General features: G+C 39.1%; 2 protein-coding genes across 6 annotated transcripts in view; one reads left to right on the plus strand and one right to left on the minus strand.

The window, feature by feature from the left end:
* galnt13 (polypeptide N-acetylgalactosaminyltransferase 13) overlaps nucleotides 1–15,240 on the minus strand; it is a 30,555-nt gene extending 15,315 nt beyond the window's left edge. For 4 of the 5 annotated variants that reach the window (XM_088415684.1, XM_088415686.1, XM_088415683.1 and 1 more), the window contains exons 1-10: nucleotides 14,929–15,240; nucleotides 12,906–13,179; nucleotides 9,691–9,859; nucleotides 7,814–7,980; nucleotides 6,311–6,518; nucleotides 6,043–6,213; nucleotides 4,979–5,096; nucleotides 3,056–3,236; nucleotides 1,481–1,620; nucleotides 321–419 (exon numbers count right to left, since the gene is read on the minus strand). In XM_088415684.1, coding sequence (XP_088271810.1) covers nucleotides 321–419; nucleotides 1,481–1,620; nucleotides 3,056–3,236; nucleotides 4,979–5,096; nucleotides 6,043–6,213; nucleotides 6,311–6,518; nucleotides 7,814–7,980; nucleotides 9,691–9,859; nucleotides 12,906–13,179; nucleotides 14,929–14,955 — 1,554 coding nt within the window. In that variant the 5' untranslated portion in view covers nucleotides 14,956–15,240. The remainder of the gene's footprint in view (nucleotides 1–320; nucleotides 420–1,480; nucleotides 1,621–3,055; nucleotides 3,237–4,978; nucleotides 5,097–6,042; nucleotides 6,214–6,310; nucleotides 6,519–7,813; nucleotides 7,981–9,690; nucleotides 9,860–12,905; nucleotides 13,180–14,928) is intronic. The other variant, XM_088415685.1, reaches the window with a different exon arrangement.
* A 1,655-nt stretch (nucleotides 15,241–16,895) lies between these two features.
* rprma (reprimo, TP53 dependent G2 arrest mediator candidate a) lies at nucleotides 16,896–17,720 on the plus strand. Its single transcript, XM_088415568.1, has one exon. The coding sequence runs from the start codon at nucleotides 17,117–17,119 to the stop codon at nucleotides 17,423–17,425; it is 309 nt and encodes a 102-aa protein (XP_088271694.1). The 5' UTR covers nucleotides 16,896–17,116; the 3' UTR covers nucleotides 17,426–17,720.
* Nucleotides 17,721–18,070: the final 350 nt, after the last annotated feature.

Raw genomic sequence — 18,070 nt, forward strand, 5'->3', positions numbered from 1 at the left:
CACACTACTAACGTGGTGGGAAAAAATGGCCCCAAAATGGTCAAAATTTTACACAGGGTTAAATTAACTAATGTTTACATTTTCTTTTGTTGGCGACGTGCGGTTGTGGTAAACCAATCAGCCTTGCTTTTAAGTTATTAGAGCCCTCGTTGAAGCCCATCAGAAGGCTCAAAATTACGATCATTTAAGTCAATTTTCAAACAACTCCTGGTCGAGATTTAAGTTTCCTGAAAAAGTAAAAGCAGCCGTTGCCGTGGTGACACGCCGTTGGCTATGAAAAAATTAGAATGTGTTTTATTTACACGTGCATTTGACCTCACCTGGTTACCACCCATGCCGTGGCAGTTGAAGAAGCCAACTTTCTCGTTTTCTTTTCGGCCCATGTTGTCCACGCATTGGTTGGTCTCGACGTTCCTGATCTGTCCGTGACAAACAGTTAGAAATGATTGATAAAACAAACAAAAGTTAAACGTTTGCTCACACTTTCCTGAGTTCTGTGATAAAAAGATGTTTTTTGTTTTCCCCGCTTGGCGGCGGCTGCAATTATAGTTGCAATACAATACTGCAAAGATATAACTGCCGTTGCCATGGCGACACACTGTTTGCTATAAAAAATTACACTGAGCTTTTTCCACACATGCATATTCACCCCACCGAAAATTAGATGATCAAGGTTTTTTTTCCCGCCTGGGGGACGATGAAACAATAGTCGCAACAATGCAATACTGTATCAATACGACTGCCGTTGCCGTGGCAACGCTCTATTTGTTGTGAAGAATGATTCTGTGCTTTTACCTCACTTGGTTAACACCCAACTTGGTAACTAAAAGGAAACTAAATATATATATATATATATATATATATATATATATATATATATATATATATATATATATATATATATATATATTTTTTTTTTTTTTTTTTTTTTTTTTTTTTTTTTTCAAATATTTTCAGGCTAAAGGGGTGTATATAAAGGGCTGGTACTATATATTATTGCGTTCGTGAACTTGTAAATGATTCCTGGATAACTGGAAATGTAACATAAAAACATACAAATTAAACATCCTAAAAAGGTGTTTCTCTATCTCTCTCTCTCTCTCTCTCTCTCTCGCTCTCTCAATCATAACTGAGAAATGTTTGACATTATTTCAGCAAAGCTCAGCAGTGTTTCTCTCAAGTATTAAAAAAAAAAAATGCATTTAATCTACGCAATATAACAAAACTGTGCACTATCTTTGCTTTCAGATTATGTCACCAACTCACTGCACCGTAACCGTATGAATGAGCTCGCTTTATCGTACAAGTGCAAGACAAACACCAGAAGATGTTTGGACTCATCTAGATTCTTGAAGGCCTCGTAAGATTCCATTTGTCCCATAGCAATAAAATAAGTAAAGATGAGATTCACAGCACAGTGAGGCAGAGCATTTGCGGCATCTTAGGAGATCAGGGGACCAAAAAAAAAAAAAGCTCATACTTCACCAAGTGAGTAATATCTTCTGGGGATCTGGGAATCCGGGTAGATGTTCTCCAGATACCAGGAGAAGGGTTTGCACTTCAAGGCTCCGCGGAGGGCTTTGCGGGAAGAGACGTCGCCGTAGTTCACGCGCATCACCCCTGCAGGTATAATTTGGACCACTTGGTGATTCAGGACAAGTCGACGCGGTCCGTTGCCAGATGCTGGCTGACTTTCAAGTTCTTCTAATTCCAAAGCAATTGCGCCCATGGGAAATAACGTAAAGTGCATTGATTCATTTCGGGCTCAACTTTTATTACGCTACAGACTACTAAGCGACTTATCTTTTAAAAATAAATGACGGGCATGTCATTAAAAGTCGGGCTGCAACTTTCGGTTGTTATTTTTGCCAGTCGGATATGCTACTAAAAATTCTAGCGAATAATTAGCTGTTTGGATTAAAACTGAAAAAAGAATGATTCTTTCGGGTCTCATTTTGGGGAAAAATAAGCTTTATATTTGGTAAATTACGGTACTTTTTTCATAAGCAACATTAATTAGCACAACTAGTAGTTGAACTTGATTTCGGGACAACATATTGTTGTTGACGTCGGTGATGAAGCAAGTCAGGCTGCAGGATCTATTTCAAAATAAAAGTGTTAATCGGGAAGCTAAGATTTATTTATTATAAGTTATTACTCTCAGGCGTAGCGCGAGCATTCGTTGCTACTGTTAGCTTGACTTCCTTCTGATCGGGTAAAATAAATAAACAGATAATCAAAAAAAGAAAAAAAATGCCTCGAGCAATTACTCAAGAACTCGTTTCACCCCTACCGGAAAAAACAACAAGAAATTGTGCACGGGGAAATACTGCCAACTAGTGGTATTTTCCAGGCATTGCTGGAATTGGCTAATTCAATCCTGTGGACGTATACGATCGTCGGCACACTTTCATCAGGGCAAATTAAATTTCAAATCAATTTGGATGAAAGCGACGAAGGCCACTCTGTTTTGCCCCCTGGCTTCACGATTCCTCTCTTCCCTCCTCTTATTCGCTCCGTGTTTGTTCCGAGCGTCGCGTGTTGCGCATGATGAATAGCCTCTTTGATGGCAAAAATCTCCAGCGGAGCGCAGGGACCGCCAAGGAGATGTACTTTTAATAGTCGCCGCTCCAGAGCTTTCGTAGTATTCCCACAATGTTCCCCCGTTGGAAACGGTGAGCATCCGAGGGGCGGAGCTATGATCCATCACGCCGCCCCTCCTGTAAACCCGCCCGCTAAGGTGAAAAGGAAAGCTCGCAATTAGCGTTTTAAGATCCGGCCGCGTTAGTGATGATCCCTAAGGTTGACCGGTAGCTAAAAACATTTAAGCGGAGATTTCTGGCGGAGCCTTGCTGAAGGCTAATCATATTAGCGAGCGGACAGATGGAGGGGTTGCTCCTCTCAGATTATTGAGTTTTGCTGTGCCCGAATGAAAACGAAAACTAAAGCGGATGATGACGCCCTGCCGTCGTACACCACTGCAAAATATTGTAAAAATTGGAATTTACAGATTAGACTTTCAAAGTCAATCAAAACTGGAGGAATGAAACAGCACCTGGTGATATGATGTAGAAGAAATCTTTGAAATCGTCCATCCAGACTTCTGCCAAGCGCCTGTTGTTCTTGTTGATGACTTGGCCCGTTCCCCCAGGAAAACTGTAAGGAGTAGCTTTACGGAAAACGTGGCCAACGTGGGAACACGTGACAATCTCCAAGGAACCGCCACACTGCCAGATCTGAATAGGGACAGTGGAAAAAACATCTTATGGCAATGTTGTATGTCACTTATCAATAAGAGAGACTGGAGACAAAACACAATCTGAGTCAGACCAAATAAATCTGCAGAAGTGACAATATCGTCAGCTTAGTCAAGCCCGTTCTCCTCTTCTGCTTTTTATTCCTTTATCAAGCTGGGTGTGGTTTACAAACTTCAGACAATTGGAATTAGCTTGCTCTCGTACCTCCCTTGTTGGACAAAGAACATCGGTACTTTTTTTCCTCTTCTTTGTTTGATAAATGAGCTTCTACCAAACAATCAACTTCCAAGCGTCACCCTCTGACTAAATACTGATATAGTGGACCCCGATTTAACACTGTAAAAAATATTTAACAGTTTCATATTGCTTTTTACTTTTGTTAACCCTTGCGCACACTCTTTGCAAAGTATACACATTGCATTTTTTTTACTAATATTTTGAAGGCGTAATAATTAAAGTTATTTATGAATGTTTTTTTCCTTCAACCACTTAAATTGTTCAGTGGCATCAGTTCTATTCATACATATGAAGGTTAATTTTCTTAACGCCCACAAAAATATTGAAAAATGGCATGGTCTGTCTTTGTAGTCTGCCATTAACTGGTCTCTACCGCCACCTCCTGTCTTGAGGTGAAACACAAGTCAACAAAGAATTTCCTGTTTGCTGACGCTCAATGTTGGGTATGCTGCAAAAATCGTTGGAAAATCAATGTCATAAATCTTATTAAAATGCATCATTATGACAGTTTTATATGGTCCAAAATTTGGACAATGATTATTTTTGTACACAAAATCTCGCACGTCCAGCTGCAATCACATAGAAACGTCTGAATCTTTGCAATTTGAGATTTTACATGTTATAATCAACTGCAGGAAATTTCAGCTTCCGAGAGTTTTTTTTTTTCCCATTGATTCCTTTATGATATCATAAAAAAAGAAATAAAAAGGGATTTCCATAATTCGTAACATAACGCCGCAAGAATTCATGTTAAAAAGGATACAGGTTTAGGTATACTTTATATATATTTTTACAGATAGTGGGGAGGTGCGAAAAGTTTTCTCTTTCCTGGGGGGGTTTTGATAAAAAATGATTGAGACGCACTGCTGTACAGTATCGTAAAATATTTTTTCATCATATTTCAGAAACAACTCTCCTTGAACTCATTCTATATGCAAGCCATTTTCAGACCTCCCTCTAACCTAACATTTAAAAAAAAAAAAAGTAAATAGGTACCTGCGAGGGAGTGTCTATAAAAACGTATAAATACGTCTTTGGGATTGAATGAGTTAATACTGCATGGCCACGATAAGAATCAACTGTCACCACGAAGAAAGAGAGGTCTGTTCTTTGGAGAAAAAAAAAACTCCATCTTCTTATGATTGAGATGCTCATTAAATACTTCCGAGACGCTACCGAGTTATCATCAGCGCAGCGATAATGGCGCAACTCCCATAAATTCAAAGACTGTTATGCCAACTTTCCTTTCTGCTTTTTTCCTCCCCGTTTACCAGAATCGATCGGAAACACGGCACGGTGACAGAAAAAGGCGAGACAAATGGCGTTTATGTAGTCTGCTTAAAAGCCAGAAGATGGGACTTTTATTTATATTCGGTGTCAGCAAGTCTAACAAACAGCCACGACTGAAGACCTGGAAATAATTGGAAAAGAGGAACGTCTTTTCACGATACCACAAATAGGGAAGAAAAAGTCTTGTCACTCACTCTGAAAGACATTTCCAGGTTCTCTCCGCCCCAGATATCCATTCCTGGATCGTAGCTTCCGATTTCTTCAAAGTATGTTTTGTCGATGGAGAACAACCCTCCCGCCATAGTGGGAGTCCTGGAAGAAAGCCGCCATATAAATGGACAACATCCAAAGTGGCTTCACTCTAAAGCCGTTATTTTTCTAAAAAGCTAATGGTGCGCCTTATAATCAGGTGCGTCTTATATATGGATCAATATTGAGATTGGGATCGGTAGATGGGGAATGAAGTGATAAAGTAAGCTTGACCTGTTTCTTTTGTGTGTTTACAGTCGAACAAGGTTGCTCATATTGACACAGTTATTATGCTATTGAGAGTTTAGAGTTATTATTTGAGTTATTGTTATTACTTTGAGTATTACTATATTGTGATTGAAAAAGTTTTAAAATATGTCTTAATTGAGTTTGCGCCTTATAATACGGTGCGCCTTATAGTGCGAAAAATACGGTGTATATATACAGTATATAAACAAATACATGTTTTTATATACTTGCCAAGTTTTGAAATAAGAGGCTGGCAAAAACTGTTTAAAAGAGAAATTGAGGATTTAAAAAAAAAGCTTGTTTTTTTTCCCCCAAACTTGTGTTTCGGACAGAAATTTTCAGTCAAATAAGCAATTTGCGGGCCACATAACATGATCCGGCCCCCGGGCCTTGAGTTTGACACCCGTGTTCTAATTTGAACCAGATAAAAATATCAATTTTATTTATGCTTTTTAACAAAAGAAACAAACTAAAAAAAAAGGGCACAAAAGGTAAAAACAAAAAAAACAAAATCAAACTTTTTTTGTTTGAGTGGATTTTCATTTATGACTGTAACTTTATCGCAGGTGTATGTCTGTGTTTTTCTTGATATTTTTTTCCCCTCCTTTGGTCGGACCAGACCAAAAAAATAGCGATTTGATGCGAAACAAAACAAAAAAACAACAAATTCAAATTCTATTTTTGTGGATTTTTAATCATGACCACAACTTCAAGTGACCTTGCTGTTTTTCTTGCTATTTTGTCCCTTAATTTGTCCCACCTGACAGGGAGCGTTCTGTCGCCCTTGCGTCGATCCATCTCCCGCTGGGGGACGGGGTACCAGCGGAAATTCAGCTTCCAGTTGAATCCCCCGTAGGTCATATCCGAGCCCGCCATGTACTCGAATGTCTCGTCGCTGATGACGTCGATGATGGGGCACACGACCGCCGTCCTGGTTTTTCCCGCAACGGGGGGACGGAAAGGACAGAATGGCGGGCGAGGGTAAGGCTTGAAGAAGAAGCGGAGCGCGGATTTGCGGGGACTCCCACCTGTCCTCTTTGATGCGGGCCAGCAAGGGTTCCAGCCACCCGACGGTGCATTCGCAGTGGGCGTCCAGGAAAGTGATGACCTGCCCTTTGGTGGCGGCCGCGCCTCTTAATCTGGCTCGGATGAGACCCGAACGCTGCTCCATCCTCAGGATCTTCACCGGCACCTCCAGGCTCCGCACGTAGTCCTCCAACTTTTTCCCTAAGAAGTCTGAAACGCGACAAGAAACTGAAAAGCCGCGGCAAGAAAAGAAGCTTTTAATCGTATACTTGTTAGCAACATCTTAATCGCGCTAACTACATAATACGGTATTTAGCACGACAAAATATTTTGCAGTGTCATCCTCATATGTATATAGTTTCTTCCACTCCACAATGTTATTTTAGTGTATGATTATCACTGCGCTTATTGCTCTATTATTCGTTCTATTGCCTACTATTGCCTACTTTATTATTTGCTCTGTTGTGTGGAGTGTAAGTCTGCTCAAGGAAGTGAACAGAAAAAGAATTTCATTTAATATTACTATGCATATGACAGTAAAACTCTAGAAATTTCAATCTTGAACTGTCAAATGAAAATACCATAATATCACTCTACCATAACAATACTAGAGATGCGATGATTAAGTTATTAAATCGACAATAAATCGGTTAATTGTCCACTTGCTCAGAATGTTAAACTCCCGACTGGAAATATTTTCATATTCATTTCGCCCTTGGTGAAAGCAGACTTATTAGCATTGTGTCGAATCAAAATAAAACATTTGCCTACACTTTGGAAAATAATGAACAATAATTTTGCCTTTTTTCTGACATGGCATGGACAAAATACTTTAATACTAAAGTAATCAATTACTTAAGTACTAAAAAAGTACTACAGTAATAGATTTTTTTGGTGTTTTGGAACACACACACATACATATACATATATATATACATATATATATATATATATATATACATATATATATATATATATATATATACATATATATATATATATATATACATACATATATATATATATATATATACATATATATATATATATACATATATATATATATATATATATATATATATACATATATATACATATATATATATATACATATATATATATATATACATATATATATATATACATATATATATATATATACATATATATATATATATATATACATATATATATATATATATATATATATATACATATATATATATATATATATATATATATACATATATATATATACATATATATATATATATATATATATATATATATATATATATATATATATATACATATATATATATATATATATATATATATATATGAACAAAGTATCAGGGATTGAATGATTGTTAAAATATTAATTAATGGGCAAATTAATCAACAGAATAATAAATGGATAAAATAATTCTTATTTGGAGCCAGAAGTAATGCCACAAGTGTACAAGCCGTTGTTAAGGTAAACGTTGTACGCGTCCTTCACCGACCTCGCTCGCTGAAGTCGTCCACAAGCACGATTTCCACGATTAAGCGTCTAGGAGAACGACTGATGACACTGTGGACGGTCCGCAGCAATGTGCTCCAGGCCTCGTTGTGGAACACGATGACGATGCTGGTGTTTGGCAAGTTGTCTGGGTAGACCTTGGTCTTGCACCTGGTGGGGCAACAGGAAAAATTTGCCAAAACAAGTTAAATGGTACACCAATAATATTGTATATGACCTTCCGATTGTATGTTTGTGTTTATTTTTACATTTGTTCATTCTGAATATTTTTCACTGTACTATATATATATATATATATATATATATATATATATATATATATATATATATATATATATATATATATATATATACACAGTACTGTATATATGTTTTTACAAGCAGAAAAATCCACACAATTTATAATTTTCTCCAAAAAGTAATATTTTCTCATATTTACAATCATATATATATTCGTCTCTCTCTCTCTCTCTCTCTCTCTCTCTCTCTCTCTCTCTCTCAATAATCTAACTACAAAAAACCCTCCAAAACAGAAATGTTTCCAGATACTAAATGCATTTAAAATTGGTATCTGTGATTTTTCAGCCAAATTTTCAAAAGGTAACAATGGCCACCCCTCCCCACCATTTTGCTCCAACACAGTACTTGAGATACGTGAGCAGATGTCGCTGAAAGAAAGTGAAAAAACGCAAAACCCAAGTTGACATTGACACCGAGGACGGATGTCCATCACCGCCGGCCATCGAGGCCACGACTCCCAACGACACGGAACCGGCTGATGCGGAATGCATAATGAGCGCGGACAGGCGGGACGGCGCCTCGGAGAGTGAAAGAAGTCAGCGGAGCAGACAGCATCGCTACTTCTCTCCCGTCTATTCAGAGTGACGAAAGCGACTGACACAACCAGGCCACCAGGTTGCCCTCCAGCAAAAAAAAAAAAATCTTATTGCCATTCAGAGTCAGCCGTTTGGAAATCCTGTCGCTTTTGAATGTCTTGCGCGCACAGCTGCTGAAGAAACGACAAGCTTTCGCAAAAGCGGAAAAGATAGATAGCTAGCGGTCTTTTACACGGTGTACACAAAATGCTTTTTTTTTTTTTTCCTTGAAAAAAGTCAAAAGCAGGACAAAAGTGTATGACCTAGTTCTCACAGACAGACAGCGGGCCTCGTTTCAAATGAAAGCGCTGGGGTGGGATGTGACAAAAATATATATAGCTTTGCAAAAGGAGATGATTGTACGTCATTTTTTCTCAAGAGCTTTTTGAATGAACATAGATAAATAAATATACCGTATAACATGAATAAAATCCACATCTAAAGACAGTACTTGCAGTTTTTCTTAGATTTTCAATATATTTTCAATATATTACTGTAAAACTCCTCCACAACGAAACCTGTATGTGAAAAAAAAATCCATGCATTGAAGCATTCATTTCTTATGTCCTCATACAAGAAAAATCAAAATCAAAACGACCATCCCAACTTTGAGGAATGAATAAATAACCCAACAGGTAGTGTCAGTCTCTTTTTGGATTATGTTTGATCCAAAACATTTTTTTTCGAATTTATGTTCAAAGAATAAACGATATAACCCCAAACAACAAAACCAACAAAATTAGATTGGTATGTGCATTCTTCCTTTTGACTACAGAAATGGGTAACCCCCAAAATAACCCAATTCCTGGGTTGCAACATTCATTCATTTTGCATGAAATTCCCGCGCACAAATGAAAGTGATTTCAACTCCGCTCATTAAAACAAAATGTGATCTTCATGCACAGTATTTCGTTAAGATGCACTATAACACCCACCATACTTCCGACAGACATGATTAATAGATGCCAATAAAGGTGTGACGCACCCGTCCAAGCGGACATCCGGCAAACTCCTGTTGAGTGCAATCAAATCGCTGGCCATCAGATTGAACTGGTTTATCTTGAAGAGTTCCTTCATCTTCTCGTGGTCCTCCTTAGGGATGTTCACAGACTTGCCCATCTCACCGGGACCCTCGTGGCTACGAGATATCACGGCTGAAATGCAACGGAAATATGTATGAGATAAACTGACAGATTTTTAGATAGACCCACAACATTGGCCACAACATTATATTGCCTGCAGCTCTTTTTTTTTCATTGTACATAGAGAAACAATTTTTTTTAACCCTTAGCAAAGGACACACCCATTTTGAGAAAAACCTTCATAGCATAATATTCAATTGGATATTGGATTTTACACTTCAAAAGTGAATTGAATAGAAAATAGCATAAAAATGAACCGACACCTCTTCAGCATTGCTTCTTGATTTTTCATCCATTTCTAGCTCTCTTGCGAAATTTGCATTTTCACCAAGTCTGCAGATGTGCGGGACAGCTGCAAGTACCTTGCAATTCCAAAGGTAAATATCAATCATGAGGTGGCAGCTCAAATGGCAGAGCCTGATAGCTAGCTAGATAGCTAGAGATAGAGATAGAGATAGAGATAGAGATAGAGATAGAGATAGAGATAGAGATAGAGATAGAGATAGAGATAGAGATAGAGATAGAGATAGAGATAGAGATAGAGAGATAGATAGATAGATAGATAGATAGATAGATAGATAGATAGATAGATAGATAGATAGATAGATAGATAGATAGATAGATAGATAGATAGATAGATAGATAGATAGATAGATAGATAGATAGATAGATAGATAGATAGATAGATAGATAGAAAGAAAATTGAACTGTTTGATAAACTGAAACCGATGAATTTGAATTGAGATACTTCCAGGAAATCACAAAAGGACAAAGTATGAAAGCACAAGCATCCCAGAGTCCTCTGCAGGCCGCTTAGCTTCCCACAGTTCCTCTCCCAGGCAAATCGCTGTAAAGCATTAGAGCGGCGCCATTAGCCCAATGTAAATAAATCCCACGGATTTATGACGACACTCAAGCCCTCTCTAATAATCTCTTTTCAAGCAGAGGCGGCGTTTGCAATGAAAGGGGACCACGCAGCTCACATTAGCTTGGTGGCCGCAGGTTAAGAGGATTCTCTTCAACCCCCTGCAAATGGAAACGCGCGGGTGTCAGCTGATTGTTAACCTCAAGTGATTTCCTTTAACCTCGAGTGATTTCCTTTATGAGCATCACCGCTTTGTGTACAAACCCACATTTCTATTGATGCAATTTTAGCGTTGAAAGCCCTCACCAAAAAGTGGTCTGTGGAAACACTTTCAAAAAAGCTGCATGGCGTGACTGAAGACCGCTGTATTTCCTGAGATTTATATTGCGTACTTTCTTCATTCGTTAAAGTCTCCTGGAATGCAAATTTTATTTCAGGGCATCATCCTGCTTTTCATAATAAATATAATGAAATCATTACACGTACTAAGGTGTGTTTATACATTGTGTTAGTTGGCTCGCTCTTATGGCAATATTGGAATATGCTAAAAACAGTTGTTGAAATTAGCGGTAACTTTTAACTCATTCACTGCTTTCCTGGTAAAATTTGATCTTTGACGTCAATAACCGTCATTGGCACTGAATGGCTGAAAATGAGTCAAATGTAACATCAACACATGCTAACCATGCTGTGGTCTATTTATGTGTTGTTTTTGTATATATGTTTGACTTGTACTTGAGCCTCCCAATTTTATTTTATACTTTCAGGTTGTTTTTTTTAATTACAGTCAAGTCATTTCTATTCTATTCTATTCTATTCTATTCTGCTGTCCTTAATGTACTTACTGGAAGTATCGAGTTGATACTTAAGTATCTGGAATTTAATGTCTGGAATCTTAAAAAAACGTGAAATTACGTCCCTGGCATTGAACGACTTAAAGGAGCACCCTGTGCAAAGACAATAAATGAGAGTTCCAAGCAAAACAACTTCATGTTCCCAGACATTGGGATCATAATTAGTGTCAGTATCTGGCAGCTGTGCCTCAGTCTAACCTTAAAAGCAGCTTAGAAATCAGCTTAGCGGAGAGGGCATTTGAGGAAACCAACTGCAGAAAAGGCCCCAAAACTTCATTATATTCCAGAATTCCAGAGCAAATGAGGAACTCGGAGCATCGCCGATTAAACAGTCCAGTTAATGTCACGTCTTGGTGGAACTCAAGATGAAAGTGTTTTTTCAATACCACATTTTGCTATGGCTCACGTCTCGTCTCGGTTTGGTCATGTGACCCTTGCATTATTATCATTTATGAACAAAATTGTTTCTATTGCAGTTTTACTTCTTTTTTTTTTAATCCTTTAAAGTCGTACCATTCAAATAAATACTGAGATGGTGAAATAAACTTCAAAACAAGGTGACAAAAGGAGAAAAAAAAAATGTTTTTTGGATTTTGATTTATGACCATAATTTTGCTGCAAGTTTACCTCGCCATCGTTCTTGCTATTTTTCTATCTGTGTGGAACCAGGCTTATTTTTTAGCAAAAGAAATGAAAAAAATTGGGAACAAAAGCAATGGTTTGTGTGGGTATTTTTAGGGGAACGTGACCCTCACGATACGTACATGAGGTAACACTGTAATCGATTAATCGTTTCGCTTAAACGATCGTTTAATAATTTATTTTTCAAGTTCTTCTTTAAAAGATTCTGTTTATCTTTTGTGTTGGTCAAAATAAAAAGTTTTTCTTTGGAAAACAATGACCCTACAAGTACCTGAATCAGTTTAAAAAATGTTGATGATATTCTTAAATGCAGTCGGCACAGCGAGGGTGTGTGAGTGTGTATGTGTGTGTGAGGGGGTTCTCTTTCTGATTGGAGGCAGAAAAATGCATCACTAATAACAATTTACCTCCAAATAAAACTAAAAGGCATAAAATATTTTGCAAAGGAGTCACTATACTACAATTGAGCAATAATTGTTTTCAAGTTCCAATTAATTTGCTCTTAATTTGAAAATAACCTACTATCCCTGTCGCGGCATTAAAAAGCACTAAATCAGATTTGCTGACGCCTGCAAAAAGCCGCTTAAAATGTCCAATACCCCCTGAAGTGCCTTCATGTACCTCCAGTAGTTGAAAGACAGCAATAATGACCTATTTAACCCCTAAAATCCCGGTCAAGTCTTTGTTTTTAACTCACCGCGGAGGGCGGGGAGCAGCGAGCGGTCCTTCCTGTCGTCGCATTTGTTACATTCGCTGAAATAGAGCAACAAGAAGACGTCCACCAGCACCCAGACTAAAGAGGTGGTCAAGACCACCTTGCAGTAGACAAACCGGCGCATCAAATCGTCGGGATGCCAGTCAGCCAGGAAGCGCTCACGAGAGCTCAGCGTGCCCGGGGCTGTGTTGGAGATCTGAAGATGGCGGCGGGACTTTGGGAGGAGACTGGACCGTTTTGGACAGCGGGCATCATGCTACAGGAGAGAGACAAGATAAAACAATTCAGAATATTTCGAAGGAGAACGACGCCCCCCAAAAAAATCCTAGAATCATACTGGATATGACAACACTGCTCAAGGGTCAGCTAATGACCAATCGCGGCTCAGTTTGCTAGCGTCACATGACCAAGCTTGGAAAGCAGACGAAAACCGCTAAATTGTTATTTCGCCAGTTTTTCTAGAAAGACGTCCGTGCTCGGAGTCAACACCAGCGTCCTGGTTTCACACCCTTCTCATTTTAATCTTTTGATCACAGTTTGGCTGATGTGGGGGAGCATGCGTTTGAGTCTCACGCCATCTGTTTGACGTGTTGATGAATACCAATCTGTGGCGAGAACTTGGAGCAGAGGAGAAAGGGAAAAATAATAGATGCAGCTCTCGGGGTGATGCTGCGCAGTTCTTCACCGCAATGTTTAGCAGTTAGCTAAAGCAATGGGTCTCAAATGGGGGTACAAGCCCCCCTTGAGGTATGTACAAGCATTTCAGGGTGGCGATTTAAAATTTTAGCGGAGTTTCTGCAAGTAGAAGCAAATCTAAAGTCAAGCTTTTGAATTCCGTGGCAGAAAAAGTACATTTTTCTTTTCCAACTAAGAGCAAATTGATTGGAACATGAAGCAACTTATTGCTGCATTGTGTTATTATTGTAAGGATGCCTTTTATTTCGGTCAGCGGAGGCAAACTGTCATTAGTGAATAAAATACACCTTAGAGACACCACTACGAATATAGTTCGAAATTTTAATGACCCAGACAGTGACATCAAACCACCCTGTTGTATTTATTTATTTGCTTTGAACTGATTTGGGTGGTATTTGTTAGTTAATATTTATTTTCTGCACTCTCAGTGTGAGAAACTGTTTTCTGAGGCAAACATAAAATATGATCAGTCGATTAATCGACAATAATTAATTGACAAATTATTCAATTCGTTGCAGCCTGAGATGGCAGTGACTTAAGTGGCCACTCAATTTTTCAAGACAAGTTTAATCAACAACTTGTTTCCACTTAATTGACCAAATTGATTTAGTGATCATTTCAAGTCACTTTATTTGTAATATTGCTAAATTATTCTTAAAATATGAGTGCAACTCACGGAACTTTATACGATTTCATTTTCTTGTATTTTCTATGCAAGAAGCTAATATTAGAGTTTAAATGCCACTGAAAATTGATAGTTCGATGGACTTTAATTGGACTAGCGTGATTCTAATTCAAAGGCTAAAACCTTCAAAAAACGATTAGTTAAAAATGTTCGTCTCCTCTCTTAAAAGCGAAACGATTAAGATGTTTCTCATGCATTACTGCGGGTGAGGAAGCACATTCATCTTCTTCCACTTATGAGTATCCAACGACCAGACAATCCATTATCATTTTGGCACGAATATTATTAAAAAATAAATAAATAAAAAACAGCGTAGCCGCCTTGCCAGGAAAAAGAGGAGGGAGGGGATTATGCTGGAGATCCCATTAAGTCCATTAAGCAAATAGAGAAGCGTCTTTTATCAACACCCCCCCCCCCCCCTCACCACCACCGCCTCTCCCAAAAATACATTTCATGAATATCAAATTCATACTGATTGTCAGGCTTGTGTCCGGCATTTCCCCTGCGCATTGCATTTTCCCCTCTCATTCAAAAAAAAAAAATGGCAGACTAGCGTAACACGCTCTTGCAGACATATGCTGCAACGCGTCACCATAAATTCATATCTTGAAAGAATGCGGTTACCTCGTAAGGGGTCGTTAGCGCCTGCATGTACCGGCAATGAGTGAATCCTCCCGCGGCGTGTCAAAGCAAACCGACTTGGTGTCAGTCTCAGCACATAGTAAACAAACCGGTGTGATGTAGTCTTCTGCGAGCTGCTCATCATCATCGCGGTACCTGGCCCGACTCCTTGGCACAGTCTCGCCGCAGTAGATGCAATCTCGCCGTCATAAATGCAGCCGTGTCTTGAAGAAATATCGATGCCGGTCAAGACATGCGCGCAGGTTGCGACCGGGACGATGAGGGCAAAGGAGAGATTCGTTGCAATCCAAACGCTTCACATCGACCAGATGAAGTCTCCGTGTCTCGAATGCGATTGGCCGAAAGCCACGTCAATCTTAGCAATCCTCTTGAAGAGGCGGGGCTTGGCTGAGGCTTGCTTTTTTTTTTTTTATCCAGAATAGGGTGTCAAACTCATTTTAGCTCTGGGAGGAAAATTTATTCTCGAGTGAGCCGAACAGGTAAAATAATAGAATATAAATATAAAACCGTGTCCCTTTAGATGTAGATATTTGCTACGAATGCCAGGTTGGTACCAACTCCTAATGAAGCTGTCAACTATAAATATAAAAAAAAGTTCTGAAAATAACTAAATAAAATGAAACAAATATCCAGTCCAAGGAAAAGGCCCCAATCGAAACATGCAGTTGTACAATTCATTTTCAAGGAGTACAGTGAAGTGCAAAGAAATAAAATTAAACAGAATAAAATGGTGCTGTAATGTTTCATTTTGGACACTGGGTGGCATCCACGAAATGTCATACATAACAGAAGGCATTGGAAATTCGTGAAGAAGAATTCATGATGTTACGTCAAACACAGGATCGCTCTGTGCTAACTGCTGAGCTTTAAATCAAGTATATTTAAAACAACAACAAAGGCCAAAAGCCAAACGTCTGGTAATATAGCGCAGATGGCCATCTCCGCCCAATGTGAATTGATCTGGGGCGTTAGAAGGATTTTAGCATGACAAGGCCAGATGTTTATGCTAACGTGAACGCTAATGCAGTGTTCCGCTTCCTGCCACTGAAGCGATCAGTGACTTATTTTGCACAAACATGACAAATTGTCAAGCTAGCAAGCAATCAGACAGACAGCCAGACAGACAGCCAGACAGATAGATAGATAGATAGATAGATAGATAGATAGATAGATAGATAGATAGATAGATAGATAGATAGATCATTTTTTTAATCATTCCATTTGAAATACACTGAGTTCAAATCAGAAATTTTATTCACATATCATCCATATTCAGGGAGTAGTTTCCAAAATATCCACTAGATGTCACTAGAAGATATCCTAATTATGACCAGAACTGGACTGGAGTTTTTCCTGGTGGAACTATCCCTGATTCTTTTCTTCTTCTTTTTTAATTCATGATATTTACCTTCTTATGGAACATAGTTGTGTTTGTATCTCCTTTCAGCATAATAATTGCTTCCATTTATGAACAGAAAGCGAACGCAACCGACATCATTTTCTCATGTTCGAGTGCCAGATTTTTGTGCACAAAAAAACAATAATAAACTCCCCAAAACTGGGACCAAGACAAATCATTTTCAGAACTTTTTTTTTCTGTGACCAGTTTACCTCAAATGAAACAACTTCCTCAACATTTTCAAAAAGAAAAGCAACATTTAAAAAATGTGCGAAAACATTGGCGAATCTGAATTAAACCGGGGTCCCCGAAGCAACCTCGAATACATTTTCCAAAGACTTATTACTTCATATTTTACATATATACGAAGAAGCGGAGTACAAAGCCGCAAAATAAGAAACGAGTTTTAACTACTGTACTGAGGACAGAGCAAGACGTGAGTCAACGCAGCAGTCTGGCCTCATGGGGGCGCTCTTGCTATGTTCCCCCGCCTGCTTTCCAGACACGCAACGCGTGTGCGTGCTTGCGCGCGCGCGTGTGAAAAGTCTCTCTAGCTCTCTTTCTTTCCGGCGATCCATTGTGCTTCCGAACTGCGAGGGAGGATCCACGAGATGCAAACCCGGAGCGGAGTATTGAAGTCCAGCAGAAGAGCTCTGTGTGAACTTCTCCAAGTCCCTTCCTCCACATCCTCATCACTCGGGATCCGCCTTCAGCGCTTCAATTTGGAAAGTTGAATCCGTTCGAAGGAGGAAGAGAAGGTAAAAAGTGGCCATGAACGCCACCGGCTTCAACCAGACGGAGAACGGCTTGTTCAACAGGACAGAGGGCATGCTGTGCTGCAACCTGTCGTCCGTGGTGACCGACGAAGGCTTGGCGGCCACCACCCCGGATGAGAGGAGCTTGTTCGTCATGCGCGTGGTTCAGATCGCCGTCATGTGCGTGCTGTCCCTCACCGTGGTCTTCGGGATCTTCTTCCTGGGCTGCAACCTGCTCATTAAGTCCGAGGGCATGATCAACTTCTTGGTCACCGACAGGAGGCCGTCCAAAGAGGCCGAGGCGGTGATTGTTGGAGCGTACTGAACTCAAATCCCCGGACCTGGGATTCGGGACTCGGGAGTCGGGATTCCTGTCCGTGCACAATGAGATTAACCCCGGAGGTAAAAACTGGTCACTCCTGCGGGTCCTTTTTCTAAGAGGCCGATTTGTCTTTACGGTATTCGCTGTTGTATTGTCACGATATAGTCCTTGTTAACTATCATTTGATATGTTGATGGCAGATGTAAATATGGATTGTGTGTGTTTTTGCAGACAATGAGCACAAACCGTTGGAATCAACTCACGCTGTAATTAAACACTTCCCTCTCAGTGATATAAAGTCTGTTTTTGCATCCTTGATATCCGCTCATCACGTTTTTATCTTTTAATTTTCTGGTACGTCTCCCCAAAAACCCATTTTCATTTGTTAGCGCTCACTATTCGGAGAGGGAACATTTTTCATTTCACCTTTGCTTGATCTATGACTTCTTGGTTCTTAAATGGGGTTATCTGACTCATGGTTTTTAAAACCGTGCAGTTTTCTTTTCAAATTAAAAACAAATTAATTGGAAGATTAAGCAGTTGCTAAAATGCTGTCAACCTTTATTTTACTAAACTTTATACGGAAGCGCATTGTCCTTAGTGGTGAAAATTGGCAGATATGAGAAATATAAAACTGATTTTGTGACA

The sequence above is a fragment of the Hippichthys cyanospilos genome, chromosome 5 (genome assembly GCF_059441005.1).
Source record: "Hippichthys cyanospilos isolate Australia breed blue-spotted pipefish chromosome 5, RoL_Hcya_1.0, whole genome shotgun sequence".
Taxonomy (NCBI): Eukaryota; Metazoa; Chordata; class Actinopteri; order Syngnathiformes; family Syngnathidae; genus Hippichthys; species Hippichthys cyanospilos.

Excerpts from the sequence above, each read along its gene's own strand:
- rprma (XM_088415568.1), top strand. The coding sequence starts at position 17,117 with ATGAACGCCACCGGCTTCAACCAGACGGAGAACGGCTTGTTCAACAGG.